This window comes from Podarcis erhardii (assembly GCF_964252035.2).
Source record: "Podarcis erhardii genome assembly, chromosome: 11".
Lineage (NCBI taxonomy): Eukaryota > Metazoa > Chordata > Lepidosauria > Squamata > Lacertidae > Podarcis > Podarcis erhardii.
In genome coordinates this window covers 28,804,433-28,818,496 of record NC_138501.1, presented here as the reverse complement: position 1 = coordinate 28,818,496, position 14,064 = coordinate 28,804,433, and the positions used below count along the sequence as shown (strand labels likewise).

Genomic DNA, 14,064 nt, shown 5'->3' with positions numbered 1-14,064 from the left:
TCTGAACAACCAATTCCAGTAAGGATAAATTACAAGGTATCTGCTACTAATGTAAACACAATCGTAATGTTTAGATGCTCTTAACTCACACTGATATGAGTGGGGATCAAATGCTTAACTGTGGGCTAAAGCCCCAGTGCTTTCTCCTACATGTCCAGCTATTTCTGGATGATGCTTCTAATAAGTACCCAAAATATAACTTAACGCTAATGGAATTATATTTAAGCTCTCACTTAATTTGATTTCACATTGCAGTGCCTGGAGTGTATATATATATATATATATATATATATATATATATATATATATGGCCTTAACCTTGGCAAGTAAAAACAGGCAATTGAAATAGTGAGTCTGATCCCCATATCCATGTGTGCCAGATGTGCAAGGGCTCTGGGCTTTTCTTTATAACTTTCATTCTGACTTTCGTTTCTCTCACTCCTGGACTACCAGATTGCTTTCTGTACTTGCAGCAAGTCTGTGAAAAAGAAGTTTTGGATGTTGGGAGCTGAAAGCGGCTGTGCCAAGAAAGCCCCAAGTGGGTGTGCAAATGCTCTTTGCTCTTTTGGATCATGCCATATGTGTTTAGTTTTAGTTTTAGTTTTTTTTTTTAAAAAAGGGAAGTTCACAGTGCTGACCATAACCACTTTGATCATGGATTTGTTCCTAGAGAAATCACGGGGCTTTCTAAAATGCTAATCATTTTCATGTTTTCTTTTTTTTGGGTATGGAGCCAATCCCACTGGCTATTATCGAAATCTAATAAAAGACTTCTGAGGATCTGAGCCTAGAGTTCCCTTCCCTTTATAGACACTACTAACCCTGTTGTTCCAATATGATCTCGCCACTGCACACCTAAAATATAGTGGTCCTAGCTCTGGAACTTCTTTCCTCTTCACAGTTTCTCACCTGTTGCTCAAACCTGTATTCTGATCATTTAACAAATTTGTTTCCTGTTCGCTTCCTGAATATCAGAAGACCTCACATTCTTTCATTGTCTCTCGAGACAGACAGATGCCAGCAACAATAAGCAGCCCATTTAACTTGCCATCTATCTAGTTTGTGCTATTAGTCACAGTAGCCAGGAAGAATGTCATAGAGGGTTTCCCTAACAGGGTATCATGGCAATGTCTAGCCCCCTGTTAGTCCAGACCATCTGGTAGTCAGTGACATAAATTAAGCCAGTCGAAAGAGTTTCTGATTGAGAAAAGAAACCACCCTGGTAGCAGCAGATATGTGCAAGTGATTTGTTATTTCCACCTTTTGTACTTCCTGTATAACATCAGTCAGAACTTTCACGTCTTCTTGTGCATGGAGGTGTGAACGTCAAATGCATGTATAGCTCATACAGAAGATGAGTGAATTATTGCTTCCAGTATTACATATCAGAACATTAGAAGCTGCCTTGTACTGTTTGTATTGTCAAATCATTCATCTTTCTACTATTTATACTGGCAGTAGCTCCTTAGAGTTCCATGCAGGTGCTTCTCCAACCCCACCTGGAGATGCCAGAGACTGAACCAGAACCTTTGCATGCAAAGCAGCTGCTGTACCACTGAACTTCCAAGTAAACACCAATAATAATAATAATAATAATAATAATAATAATAATAATAATAATAATTTATTTTTATCCCGTCCTCCCCAGCCAAAACCAGGCTCAGAGCGGCTAACAACAGTAAAAGTAACACAGTTTACATAGAATCACAATCAATTACAGTGGTACCTCGGGTTACATACGCTTCAGGTTACAGACTCCGCTAACCCAGAAATAGTACCTCGGGTTAAGAACTTTGCTTCAGGATGAGAACAGAAATCGTGCTCCGGTGGCGCAGCAGCAGCAGGAGGCCCCATTAGCTAAAATGATGCTTCAGGTTAAGAACAGTTTCAGGTTAAGTACAGACCTCCGGAACGAATTAAGCACTTAACCCGAGGTACCACTGTGTGTGTGTGTGTGTGTGTGTATATATATATATATGCTTATTTATTAAATTAATATAGCACTCAGCTGTAAGGCTTTCTGAACCATTGTGCTCATGCACATTTTACGTTTCTCTGTATTTTATTGTATTTTTAATGTGTATGATATTGTTCTCTAATTAGTCTAGAGAACAAAATCATACGCACTAAAATACAATATAAAACTGAATGATGAGCACATCTTCTTTGCCCCCTAAAACTACATGATAGTTGCGTGCTAAGCAAAAAAGCTAGAAGGTAAAGAAAGAGAGAACATTTAAAACAATGCAATAAAACACCACACACAAAATCAAAGCATACAATATGAGATGTTATGGGCAGAGTTGTCTGCTGCCTGAAGGCTAGGAGGAGGGTGTCCAAATTAAGCTTGTTGGACAAGGAGCTCCATAGCTGGGGCGGGGGTACAACCAAGAAGGCTTAATTCAGATTTTGGGGACAGTTGGATAATTTCAGTTTCTAAAGTTTCCTCTGTTGCCCTCATCAGTAGGGCACAATCTTAGTAATGTTTATGTTGAATCTGGACTGTTATTTAAAAGGCCTTTTGTGTATTAAAAAGTCTTTGCTGGGAGAGGAAGCATTGAAGAAAAATGTGAAGAGGGACTTATAATGAATTCTGATTCTTCTTAGCTATAGTAAAGTAAAACACAACTTTAGCCAAAAACAATTTGTTCCTAATGGATCCTGGTTTTGTGGTCAGACATAAGAGTATTTTGGAAAATTTCCCTCCTCTTTCTTAAGACCTAACCCTAATGAAGTCAACCACAGTCTGTCCATTGCTTTGTAAGCTTTGGCCAAAGTGTACAAAACCAAAGCAGTTTGCTTTCTTTTTTTTCCTTTTTTCCTTCTTTTACTTAGGGGCTTTAATGCTGCTTTTCAGCCATGACTGCCAACACAATAGAAAATGCAGTGGACAGTCCATCTCATAATAAAACAGAAACAAATAATCCCTCTACAAACCTGATGGATTAAAAAGCATCCACAACCAGTCCTCACATACAAAAGGTCTCAGGTTCAACTTCCAGCATCTCAAGATAAACTCCTTTCTGAAAACCAGGAGGGCTGATGTCATTCAATGCAAGGCAGTGCTGAGCTAGATTGAGCAATGGCCTGTTTGCAGCTTCCAATGTTTCAGAATCTTCACAGATCTCTTAAAAGTCACAATGAAACAGGCCTGGTATTTTTTCCTAGGGAAGGAATTTAAAGATTCAGTTAACCACAGGAAAAACCTCTATTTTTGTAGTTAATCTAACCTCATATGGTGGTGGAACCCAAAGAAATATCAGTCCTGAACTTCTGAATTTGCAGACAAGGGGCTAGTGCAAGGCCTGCTTGTCCATGAGGCAAGGTGAGGCAGTTGCGTCAGGCGGCAGATCTGACCTTCTCTGCTACCACTCACTGCGTCCTCCTCCTCCTCCTCCTCCTCCTCCTCCTCCTCCTCCTCCTCCGTACCCGCCTTCTACCTTAGCTGCTTCCTCCACTCCTGGCCACCCTCTTTGCTACCATGGATGCCACCTCTGTGGCTACTTGCCACTGCCACCACTACCTCTGTGCCCAGCCATGTTGGTGGATGGGTGCAGAGGAGGAGGAGTGGCTGATGTCAGAGGAGGAGAACAGGGACAGAAAAGATTGCTATGGCAGGGGGAGACATTTTCTTTTTTTGCCTGAAGTAGCAAAATATCCTGGGCTGGTCTTGGTTTACCACATGTAGAAGATCATCCCAAGTATCCTGGTCCTTTAAGTATGTGGGCCTAGTTATGGACATCATTAATGATTGTAGTTGCTCTACTTTTTTTTTTTAAAAAAAAACACTTTTTAGGCACACATAGCCAAATAAGTAATTGAAATTCTTGGGACGTTTGTGTTACTGAGAAGCATGATTCAGCTGGAACTCTGTCAGGATTGCACCCTCCACCCCTCCAGACCAGCTGTGAGGAGGCGATCAGAAGCGTTCTCTTCTGATTTTGACTGACCAGTGTTACATCCAAATCCATGCAAACTGCAGTAAGCCTTAGTTATGCTTCACTCAAACAAGCCAACATCAAACCTCAGTGTACATACCTGGCTTGTGTCAACAAACCATGGTTAATGTTAAGCATACACTTTGGGGTCAGACCATAACGCTGAATTGTGGTTAATTGAAAATGGAAGCAAACACTTTCCAATCTTCTTGTGGCTATCCCAGAGGATGAGGGAGGAGTGCAGAAGCCCAAGACTTATCTAGACTTGTTCTCATAACGATAAACCACAATTCGCCATTAAATGCACATAGCCATTGTGCTCATACGTATAAAATGTAGTGTGGCGAGAGGATGGAAAAGATCCAGCCCGCAGTGCTTCTCTAATAGTCATCTGGGTAACCCTAGGCCAGGCCCTAAAGCCACCAAGAATGAAAAGCTGAGGGAAATATGAGAAAAGGAGGAATGCTGCTATTTCTTCCTCCCTCAGTTTTCAGTAAAGTACAATGATCAGTCACTGATTGGGATGAAGTGTCACCAGTATGTCTATCTGAATCAGGAGATGTGGCTGAGATGCTAGAAATATGTTTGGAGGCAGCGATGGGCTGGATTTGGGCCAGAAAGAAGTTCTATGTGTTCCAAGTTCTTGAGTCCAGGAGGTGGTAAGGCAGCCTGTTTCAGTTGGTACAGGTTCATAGCTTGGGGTACCCATGGATCCAACATTGTTATTTGAAACCCAGGTGGCCTTGGTGACTGGGTGCCTGTTTCCAGCTCCTGATGATTAGCCAACTATGGGCCCTTTTGGACAGAAATGACTTGACCATGGTACTCCATGCTCTATAATCTGCCCTGAGACCTGGTAGTGAAGGGCGTGTAATTTAACAACCACAATAATTGTGGCTCTAGGTCATACAAGTGGCCCAACATGCTTGGGGGTTCCGAATCAATATGTGCTCCACATCTTGAACCTTTTGGTTGGTATATTCTGAGGTATAATTTCACACTGTTCAGTGTCCCATCTTTACATGGGTTTGCAGAGGGAAGAAGAGGATGTCAATTCTCACTCTGGATTGCTGTACTTTTAAAAAGGGCACAGTGTTATGACAGGGAGCAATTACTGTGCAGTAGCTTGCTTTGGGAATTAGGCCATTTTCTCAGACCACTGATTTCCCATGCATATGACTGCATACAAAGATAACAGGCATCATGGAGACCCTTTTAAAGCAGCAGCTCCTCTTATCTCCCAATTTTATCTGTTCCTTTTTGGTAAATGTTATTTAGCTTAATTCAGAATCACTGCACTGCACAGTAAGCAACCTGGAAGCAAGTGTGTTACTACACCATTCTGTGATCCAATATTTAATGATTCTCCAACTTTTTAAAAAAGTTATCCAATGAAGAACAAGTTTGTTTTAATATAAAAACAAAGGAAATATGCGGAATTTTTTTTTAAGCATAGAAACCTCTTCCAATTGCTTAGCTTCATTCAGGTTGTGCATAATGTAAAAGAACACTATTTTCTTTTTAAAAAAGAACTCAGGATAGACTTTGATGTAAGCAGCTGTCGGTGAGATAATTTGCTTTCTTGCTGTATTAGATGTGGATATTTTATTAGGAAAAACTGCCTCATGTCTTGCATTAGAAGGAGCACAAAGAAGATATCCCATTGAACATATGATTCTTGGAGTTTAGTAATGCAAAACATCTGTACAGCGAGGGAGTCTGTTAAAGCTGGAGCAGAGCCTTTTAGAAAGGAAACACCCTTCTCTGGGCAGGTCATCTTCTTTTAAGCAAAAGGCAGATGAAATGCAGAGAATATCTTCTTTGAGACGGAACAGCTTTAACATCCATTCATTCATCCCTTCTCTCTCTCTCTCTCTCTTTTTAAAAAGTTAAGTTTAGAAATTTAAAGCTTGCATCTTCTGAACTGTGCTGTTAATTAAGCAACATTCAATGATGGTGCAATAATCCTGTATTAAAATATTGCTGCCACTAGAGAGAAACCAGATTGTAGATGAACTGTGCTGAGTGAATATTTTCTGGAAATATTAGTTGAAATTTAAACAGTGGAATAAGTGCCGAGGCTTTTATTTGTTGTGTCTAAGTGGAATCTGACATTTTTACTCTCTCTTTTTTAAAGCTTAAAAAGGGTATAATGCATAAAATATAGGTGCCTATACAAATAGGCATGCCTATAGTTTAGGAATTAAAATAAAGGTATAATGCCTATACAAATTAGGAATTGTATCCCACCTTACTTTGAGAACTGCACTATATAATACAAATGACTAAAGCAGAAAGTGTTTGAATTCAGATGTGATAGTGGAGGCAGCTGGAATACAATAACTTCAGGTCAGCAAAAATGAGAGCCATTTCACAGATCAGTGGACCATGGGGCAGCCACTTAAATTCCTTTGCATATTTATTTAGCACATGTATACCCTGCCCAACTTCTAAGGAACCCAGGGAAACATACATAGGTTTATCCAGTTTTGTTCTTATAGCTAGTGCTTTCTTTGTGACAGTACCCATTGGTATGGAGTACCTTCAGATCATTGTTGTTGATGCCTTGACCACCATTTTGTGCTGGTACACGCAGTACTTTTATCAACATAAGAGCAGCAGCGTCGCCTCATTTTATTTTACCAAAAACAACATCAACACTGCTTTTAGCAGCTGTTGGGCTGGAAGAGTAAATATCGATCCAAGGCCATCTGGCAAGCTTTGTGGCTAAGCAGAATTGAACCCAGGTCTACAAACTCTAACAATGTAGCATATGATCAGCCATTCAAACCAATTCAGGCTTTTATTTTAACATGGAGGGGCAAATTCCCATTTGAAGTAGCGTGAAAAAAGTTTGAATCTGTGTGAGAGTAGTTCCATATCACCGAATTACCATAAGCCGAAAACTGCTACATACAAGACTTTTAAGTCATTGCTATGGACTAGTGGGAGTTCACAATTCATTTAAACTACATTGGATTGAATTGCTTTACTCTAGAAGTACATGGGACTAAATTAGCTTAATTACAGCTGCTTTCTGGTCAAGATGCTCAGCAACTACATTCTGGGAGCAACTGGCATATAGTAAAGATACAGCAGAAATAAAGGATGCTTGTTCAGAATTAATTTATTAAAAATGCTTCTTACATTTAAGATATTGTAGTAAGCATGACATTCATTTTAATTGTCTTTTTTTTTATAGCTAAGCCGAATGATTCTGAAACTGTTGAACCGAATATACCTTTGGAAAGCGGATCTTCCAATTTATTAACTGAACAAATCGCTTCTAAAACTAATCTTGATCCTCATATCTCTTTGGTCACACAAGGAATGCCTAAGGCAAAACTGGAAGAGAAGGTACCTAAGCAGATTGTTCATTTATCCACTGTTCTACCTCAGACTGTTACAGACTTTTCTGATTCATCAGAAGTGACAGAAACAGATACTGCACCGAGTGACCTAGTAGGGATCACACCCACACAAGTTGTATCTGACCTCAGTGAGAAGAGCTCTGAAAGTCAGACTGAACAAATAGAGGTGGGACCAATAATAACTTCTCTAGACGTTCTACTGAGAAATAACTTGAGTGAATCTGTAGAAACAAAAACTTCTGTTACATTAACAAAGGAAGAAACACATCCCGGCATCCAGCCTACAAAAAAATCGATGGAAGCAAAAAGCGACGTAAAACTGACAACTGTTGTCATCCCCAAAGAACTGCTCCCTGATCATCATGAACCTACAAAAGATGATAACAATGGCAATATTTCACCCGATGACAGGCCAGTTGCCTCTAGCACTGTTTCAGAATCAGATGTAGTCAAAGTGTCAAAGACCTTCTCACCTGAGAATGCTACAGCTACACCACGTGTAATAGTCAGTTCATCTGAAAGCAAAATACCACTAACTACCGGATATACAAAGAGCTATGAAACATCATTTAGCTCTGAGTTAGGCTCTATGGAGTTTCCAAAGACCACAACCATTGCAACAGAAGTGAATGATACAGTGGCAGGGGTTTTCCCCAAAGCTGAAAGAGAGGACATGCCAAGGCACCGTGATACAGTAACACCTACTCCAGAGATGCAACAAGAAAAAACTGCAGGAACAGACGATCAGAAATATGATTGGACTTCTGAAGGGAGTTCTGCTGAGCATCAGCCAGACTTAGGAATTCCCAGACAAATCACTACTATTTCCTCAACAGGCATATCAGGCACAGAATCAATTATATTTACAAAGATTGTAACTCCTTCTGCAACAGCAAAGGAAGAACCTGGCATTTCCCTCATTTCTGAAACCCCAGTAGATAAAATTGCTAAAGATGTGGTCACTGTTACTATTTATACAGGCGTCAGAGGTGCGAAAACAGAGGCTACAGCAGCTATTCAGGAGGAACCTGATGCTAGAGATCAAGCTGTGGAAAAACTGGCTACTGTCCCAGACACTACTGCAGTGATTTCAACATTGCTTTTGACACCTGAAAGTGACTTAACTGCTGAAGGATCCGCATATGAAGGAAAATATGCAACTACTGAGGCTTTGGGCCCAGGTGTCAAAATAACAGTTTATGAAACAGCCACAAAACCTGAACTGTCTCCTGGAATGGATGCTGTCACGGAACACAAACTAAAAACGACGTGTGTTCCCGCCAGAAAGGCAAGCACAGAAAGTGAAAAGGATGTACCCACAACCAGATTTTCAGGTCCCTTTCCTACTAAAGCTACTGCTCCTGTCACTGAAAAATTACCTCATGTGGAGACTCTTACAACTCATAGCCCAGAAGGTTCAGGAACGACAGAAGAGGCCGTAGGAACGGAGCCAGTTTTATTCTCGGCTATTGTGACAAGTAAACCGACGGTGGTAAGTGGCATAGCCACAGCTACCATTGCTCCAGTAGACAAGACCCTGACCACTTCGCCATCCAAGCCTTTAATTACCAAAACACAGCCACCCTTAATTTACAGTGAACCTGATGAGGATACGAGTAAAGACATGGTAATAATTGAGGAATCTGTTTCTCCCATTAAAACTACTACTGATGATGATTTTACAGGCAAGACGGCAGAGCCAGAGATTGATACAGAATATTTTACATCATCGAGTGTGACTGCGGTTGCACAGCCTACAGGACCACCCTCTGAGGTTTTAGAGTCTCAGGAAGAGCCTCCTTCTACTTCAGATGCTGACGTAGGAGTGGAAAGCAGGCCTGACATAAAAGTGTTTGTTGTTGCTATCTCTGGCAATGATACAGGTAAGACTTTGCTTCTCAGGGCCATATGCCCAACCTGATGGACCTTTGGCCATAGCAAGTAGTTTTAAAATGTGCTGGAAGATGTGTCTTTTATGTCTGGAGCATGAAACTATCTTACACTTCTGTATGTTAGAGATACAGTAGTTGATATTTTTGAAATGAGGTATTGGTAATAGCTATTGGCAATATAAATGTGCAAATCATCAGTTGTGGATGTAGCAATAATATATGAGAGCTTCCTATCTGATACTAGCAAATCATTGAATTGACTTCCATTATTTGTGGAACAAGGCATTTTAATTTCATAGCTTCCACTCCATGCATTACTACTCCTGAGTGTGGCATTGGAGCGTGTTAACATTCCATTAGTCTGTAGCTATTAACAATGGCATCTGCAGTGCTATCAGCTAAACAAGGCGTGGGTTCTTTTTTCTTTGCTTACGCCAAAGGGTGCTATCAAATTTGGGGAAAGAAAATGGTATTGTGTGAAATTGCCAGGTTGTAATCAGAACAAACATTTGTTTTCTTCTGTTCTGTTCTGTTTTAGCTGAGGGCACTGTCTATGCAGCTTTAATCTTGTGGGTATCCAGAACAGAGATATCAACTGTCATTAATAAGTTATATGATTTCTTTTGTGTTAAGAGGCCAATGTGTCAACTGAAAAGAGATCTGACAGGAGACGTTGTGGGATTTTTTAACATCATCAATGATAATTATGTTTTGAAGTCAGATAGAAACATTATTGGAGAAAATAGCAATGAAAGCTTATTGGATATCATGTCTTATATAATTTTTCATACAGTAAGCCCGCAATTTATGTGGGGGATACATTCCGGGGATCATGCCTAAAGCTAATAATTGGGTTCAATGGCCAAAGTCATGTTTCATTTTTCGAAGTTCAGTGGGATTACCAAAGTCATTTCCCCCAGAACCACACCCCTTTTCTGCCTCCATTTAAATTTCTTTTTTTTCTTTTTTTTTTGACACGTGCATAAAGCTGAATGCACACACGTTAAATGCACCTAAGTTGCAGGCTTACTGTATGTAATTCTACCTTACTACTCTTTATATACTCTTTCCAACCAGTAGGGCACTTCTATAAGCTTTACAGAGTACTCTTTTCCAGTTGTTGTTTTATGAACTTCACACTCACTCTTGGCTGTACATAGTGTCATAATGAACATGTGTGGGTAGACCAAGTTCACTGAAAGAATGCTGAAAATTACATCAGAAAGTAATTTATTTGGAGCTCTCAGCCAAACAAAAGTAGACTCTTGACTCTTACCAGTTCCCCCATTTCCGTGAAATCCCTGAATCCCATTCTCAAAGCTAATTATTGATTCCTGGCCTCTACCCAAGTCATAACAAATTATTGCATCTGCAAGCCAGTTGTGCAGAGACTATAATTTCCAGTGTGGGCTGGTCTGTTAGGGCAAATGAGGGACTGCCCCACCAACCGCAGCCTCTCTCTAGCCAGCCCCCACATGCCCACTTCTGTCTCACAACCTATCAGCTTCCTCCTCCTTAGCCTCTGTGTTGAAGGGAGGGTGGGGCTAAAACTAGTTAGTTTTACCTGGTTGGATTACCTGGTAGGTAACTAACACTATAGTAAGAATTCAGTAGTAATCATTCCTGAGTAGCAAAAACATCATGCAATTTTCTCAAACATTTATTGTCAGCAAGATTGAGGCTTCTAGAAGATAGGCTATGACCCTGTGCCATAGAGATGAATTGGTTTAGTAACCAAGTTCCATTGGGCCCTCTCCTTCATATCCCTGACAGCTGCCAGTTTGTTACTTTGCCAAGGACCACATGTGGATGATTCATATTGTTGGGCTTTAGCATTTATTTTACTGAATCAACTTGCAATGATTACACCATTAATTACAGCCAGTTGGATCTTTCCTCCGAGTTGGCCTCATTGGGCAAATGGATGCCACTCAGGAAGGTACCACATGATCTGGGTTCAGGCTTGAAGCTGCGGAGTGAGTACAAAGACCTAACACAATTCCTCTCATGTTTGTTCTCTAAGTGGTTCAACCTGCCCCAGTAACAATTCTAACTCAGATAAAACCAAAAGAAATGTTTTACCAGAACTTTGGGGTGTTTTCAGTAGGTAGTGTTTTTGAAGTCTCTCTTGATCTTAACTTCCTGATCTTGTCATTCCTTGTAAGGTAAAGGTAAAGGGACCCCTGACCATTAGGTCCAGTCGTGCCCGACTCTGGGGTTGCGGCGCTCATCTCGCTTTATTGGCTGAGGGAGCCAGCGTACAGCTTCCAGGTCATGTGGCCAGCGTGACTAAGCCGCTTCTGCCAAACCAGAGCAGTGCACGGAAATGCCGTTTACCTTCCCGCCGGAGCGGTACCTATTTATCTACTTGCACTTTGAGGTGCTTTTGAACTGCTAGGTTGGCAGGAGCAGGGACTGAGCAACGGGAGCTCACCCCATTGCGGGGATTCGAACCACCGACCTTCTGATCAGCAAGTCCTAGGCTCTGTGGTTTAACCCACAGTGCCACCTGCGTCCCGTCATTCCTTGTACCAAACAACTAAACATGGTCTATAGATGATGCTCTCACTCACATGAGAACGGTGCTTAAGAACACTGTGTTGTTGTATAATCTAGTTCTGTGAGTTAGCTAATGGTGGTTTAGGATGCGTGGCTGGCTAACACCTAAAGTAGGCTTCCTGCAAATGAGGCTTTTTGGGGAAACAAAACTACCATTCCCTACCCCAAGCCTTGAACCTCACTCAGAACAATGCTATGTCAAGGCATAGCATCATTCCAGGACATTCTGCTTGCCAGAAATACAGACATCAGCAAGGGATAAAAGAGTAAACGCCTTGAAAGTATTTGAAAAATTGTCCTGAAAAATTGTATGTCCCCAGATAATTGTAAAAAAGGACCCATTTCCATTTGTTGCTAAATTAGGGTAAGAATATTTCGCAACAACCCTAAGATATGTGTGTGTGTGCATTTATTTGTATATGTCATGAACCATAGAAACAACCTATAACTCCATATTCTATTTCTGATCTCTTGGGACCTATATGATTGTTTTCCTAAGTTGCATGCCTTTTCTATTGATATAGCATAACATGAAATTATTCTGGAAGTTTATTTATTCTTTCCTTACACCATATCAATTATTGTTTGGTACAAAATATCTGTTGTAGTTACAGAATTCCACTTGTGGGGCGAAGGGGCTGACTGAGATCTGGCTGAAAACCACAATCGTTTTTTGTTTTGGCAGCTTCACAAAAATGTTGATAAGGGATATGCTGATAATATTGCTGAAGGGATTAAAATGGTTCTTTCCCCCCTCATATGTGTTAGAATATGGTGGTTTTCCTGAGAAAATGTATTGCACAAGCAAACCATGCACTGACGCAATTTGAGACAGGTGTACAAGTTAATGAGGAATATATAAAGCACACCATTAGTGTGGGTCATGAGGAGTTCTAGGGCAGGTGTGCAAATTAATGAGCAAAAATATGTGTGTATGGGGAGACAACCCTTTGGGAATTTACTTTCTTAAAAAGGGAACCATGGCTATTCATGCTGCTATGTTTTCTCAGGGGCTGTTATTTCTTTCAACAGGATCCCATAACTTAACTTTCATACTATTGTTGAATACATGATGGAAAACAGGGTGGACGGAATAGTCTCCAACAGTTTGATGCTACAGTCTTTTTGTATTGTGCAAGTGGAATCCGTCTTGTGTCAATACTTGGGGGTGCAGGGAGATACGCGTCATTTCTGTGCAGCTTAAAAGGAGCAGTAATGGAGAGTTATGATTCAAGAGCAAGGAGTGAATGAACTAGCAGAAGAAAAAAGGAACTTTTCTTGAGCATATAAAACTTTTTATGAGCTGACAAATACTGGGGGATTGAGGTGAGGCTGTTGTTTAACAGCAGCCGAGGGGATACTGAAAACATGACTTCTGTCTGTGTCGAGAATAATTTGCGCACCTGCGTCTTGTGGAGGCATTGGAAAGTGTTTACTTAGCATGCTTGGAAAGGCTTGCTGGGAGCCCAGGTTTCACACCAGCTATGTCTGGTTTTTTGACCCCTTCTGCTTTCGAACAGTCTGAAGCTGAGAGGGAGCCATCACTTTTCGAACGCAACCTTTTATGAATAGGGACTGCAGCCTTTTTAATGCCATTTAGCATGCCATTTATTTTTTACTTCATTTATTTTCTGCCTCCAAGATGTAATAAGTGTATAAAACTTCAATGAAAGTAAGAGTCTTTCACAGAATGCACAGATTAAAACATAACCTTAAGCTTTGGAATAAACAAGTGTCCTTGTTAGGGCTAATACTGTTCTTTGAGATTGGACATTGTATTTACTTTTATTTTATTTATTTTTTAAAAAACCTTAACATCAAAGGTCACATGGTGAGAACCTAAGAGTTATATGAAAAATGCCTCAGATTTCAGTGGCACCAGATGTATGAGAAGCTACTTACAAGAAAAATAAAAATCACTGGTGGACATAAAATTGTATGTTTGGCAGCAGACTAGATATTGGTTTTGAGGGAGGCTTTCAGAACAAGATGAATACAGGAAGAGAACTCATTTCCACAATATAGCAAGATTTGGGGCATCAAATGTGGAACATTTGGAACAGTGAGTGCTAGTTTAGTGCATATGGACTTGAACGATGCTGTTGTTTATTGCTGATATTTGCACTGTGAAAAGGCTTATAGATGTTTTATTTTGAAAAGTTAAAAAAATGCTTGTGTGGGAATGTGGAAAGAGATGGAACCTCTTTTCAGTGTTTGAAACTTTAGCACAGGAATGGAGAAGTAGACTGCCTGCTTCAGAAATCCCCTGCACAGAATAAAATCCTGCCCTGCATCAGAAGGCAC

At 40.5% G+C, this 14,064-nt stretch overlaps 1 protein-coding gene across 3 annotated transcripts in view; it reads left to right on the top strand.

Moving 5' to 3' along the window:
* Window positions 1–14,064, top strand: part of VCAN (versican) — a 128,793-nt gene that overhangs the window by 53,744 nt on the left and 60,985 nt on the right. For all 3 annotated transcript variants that reach the window (XM_081881162.1, XM_081881164.1, XM_081881163.1), the window contains exon 7: window positions 7,141–9,192. In XM_081881162.1, coding sequence (XP_081737288.1) covers window positions 7,141–9,192 — 2,052 coding nt within the window. The remainder of the gene's footprint in view (window positions 1–7,140; window positions 9,193–14,064) is intronic.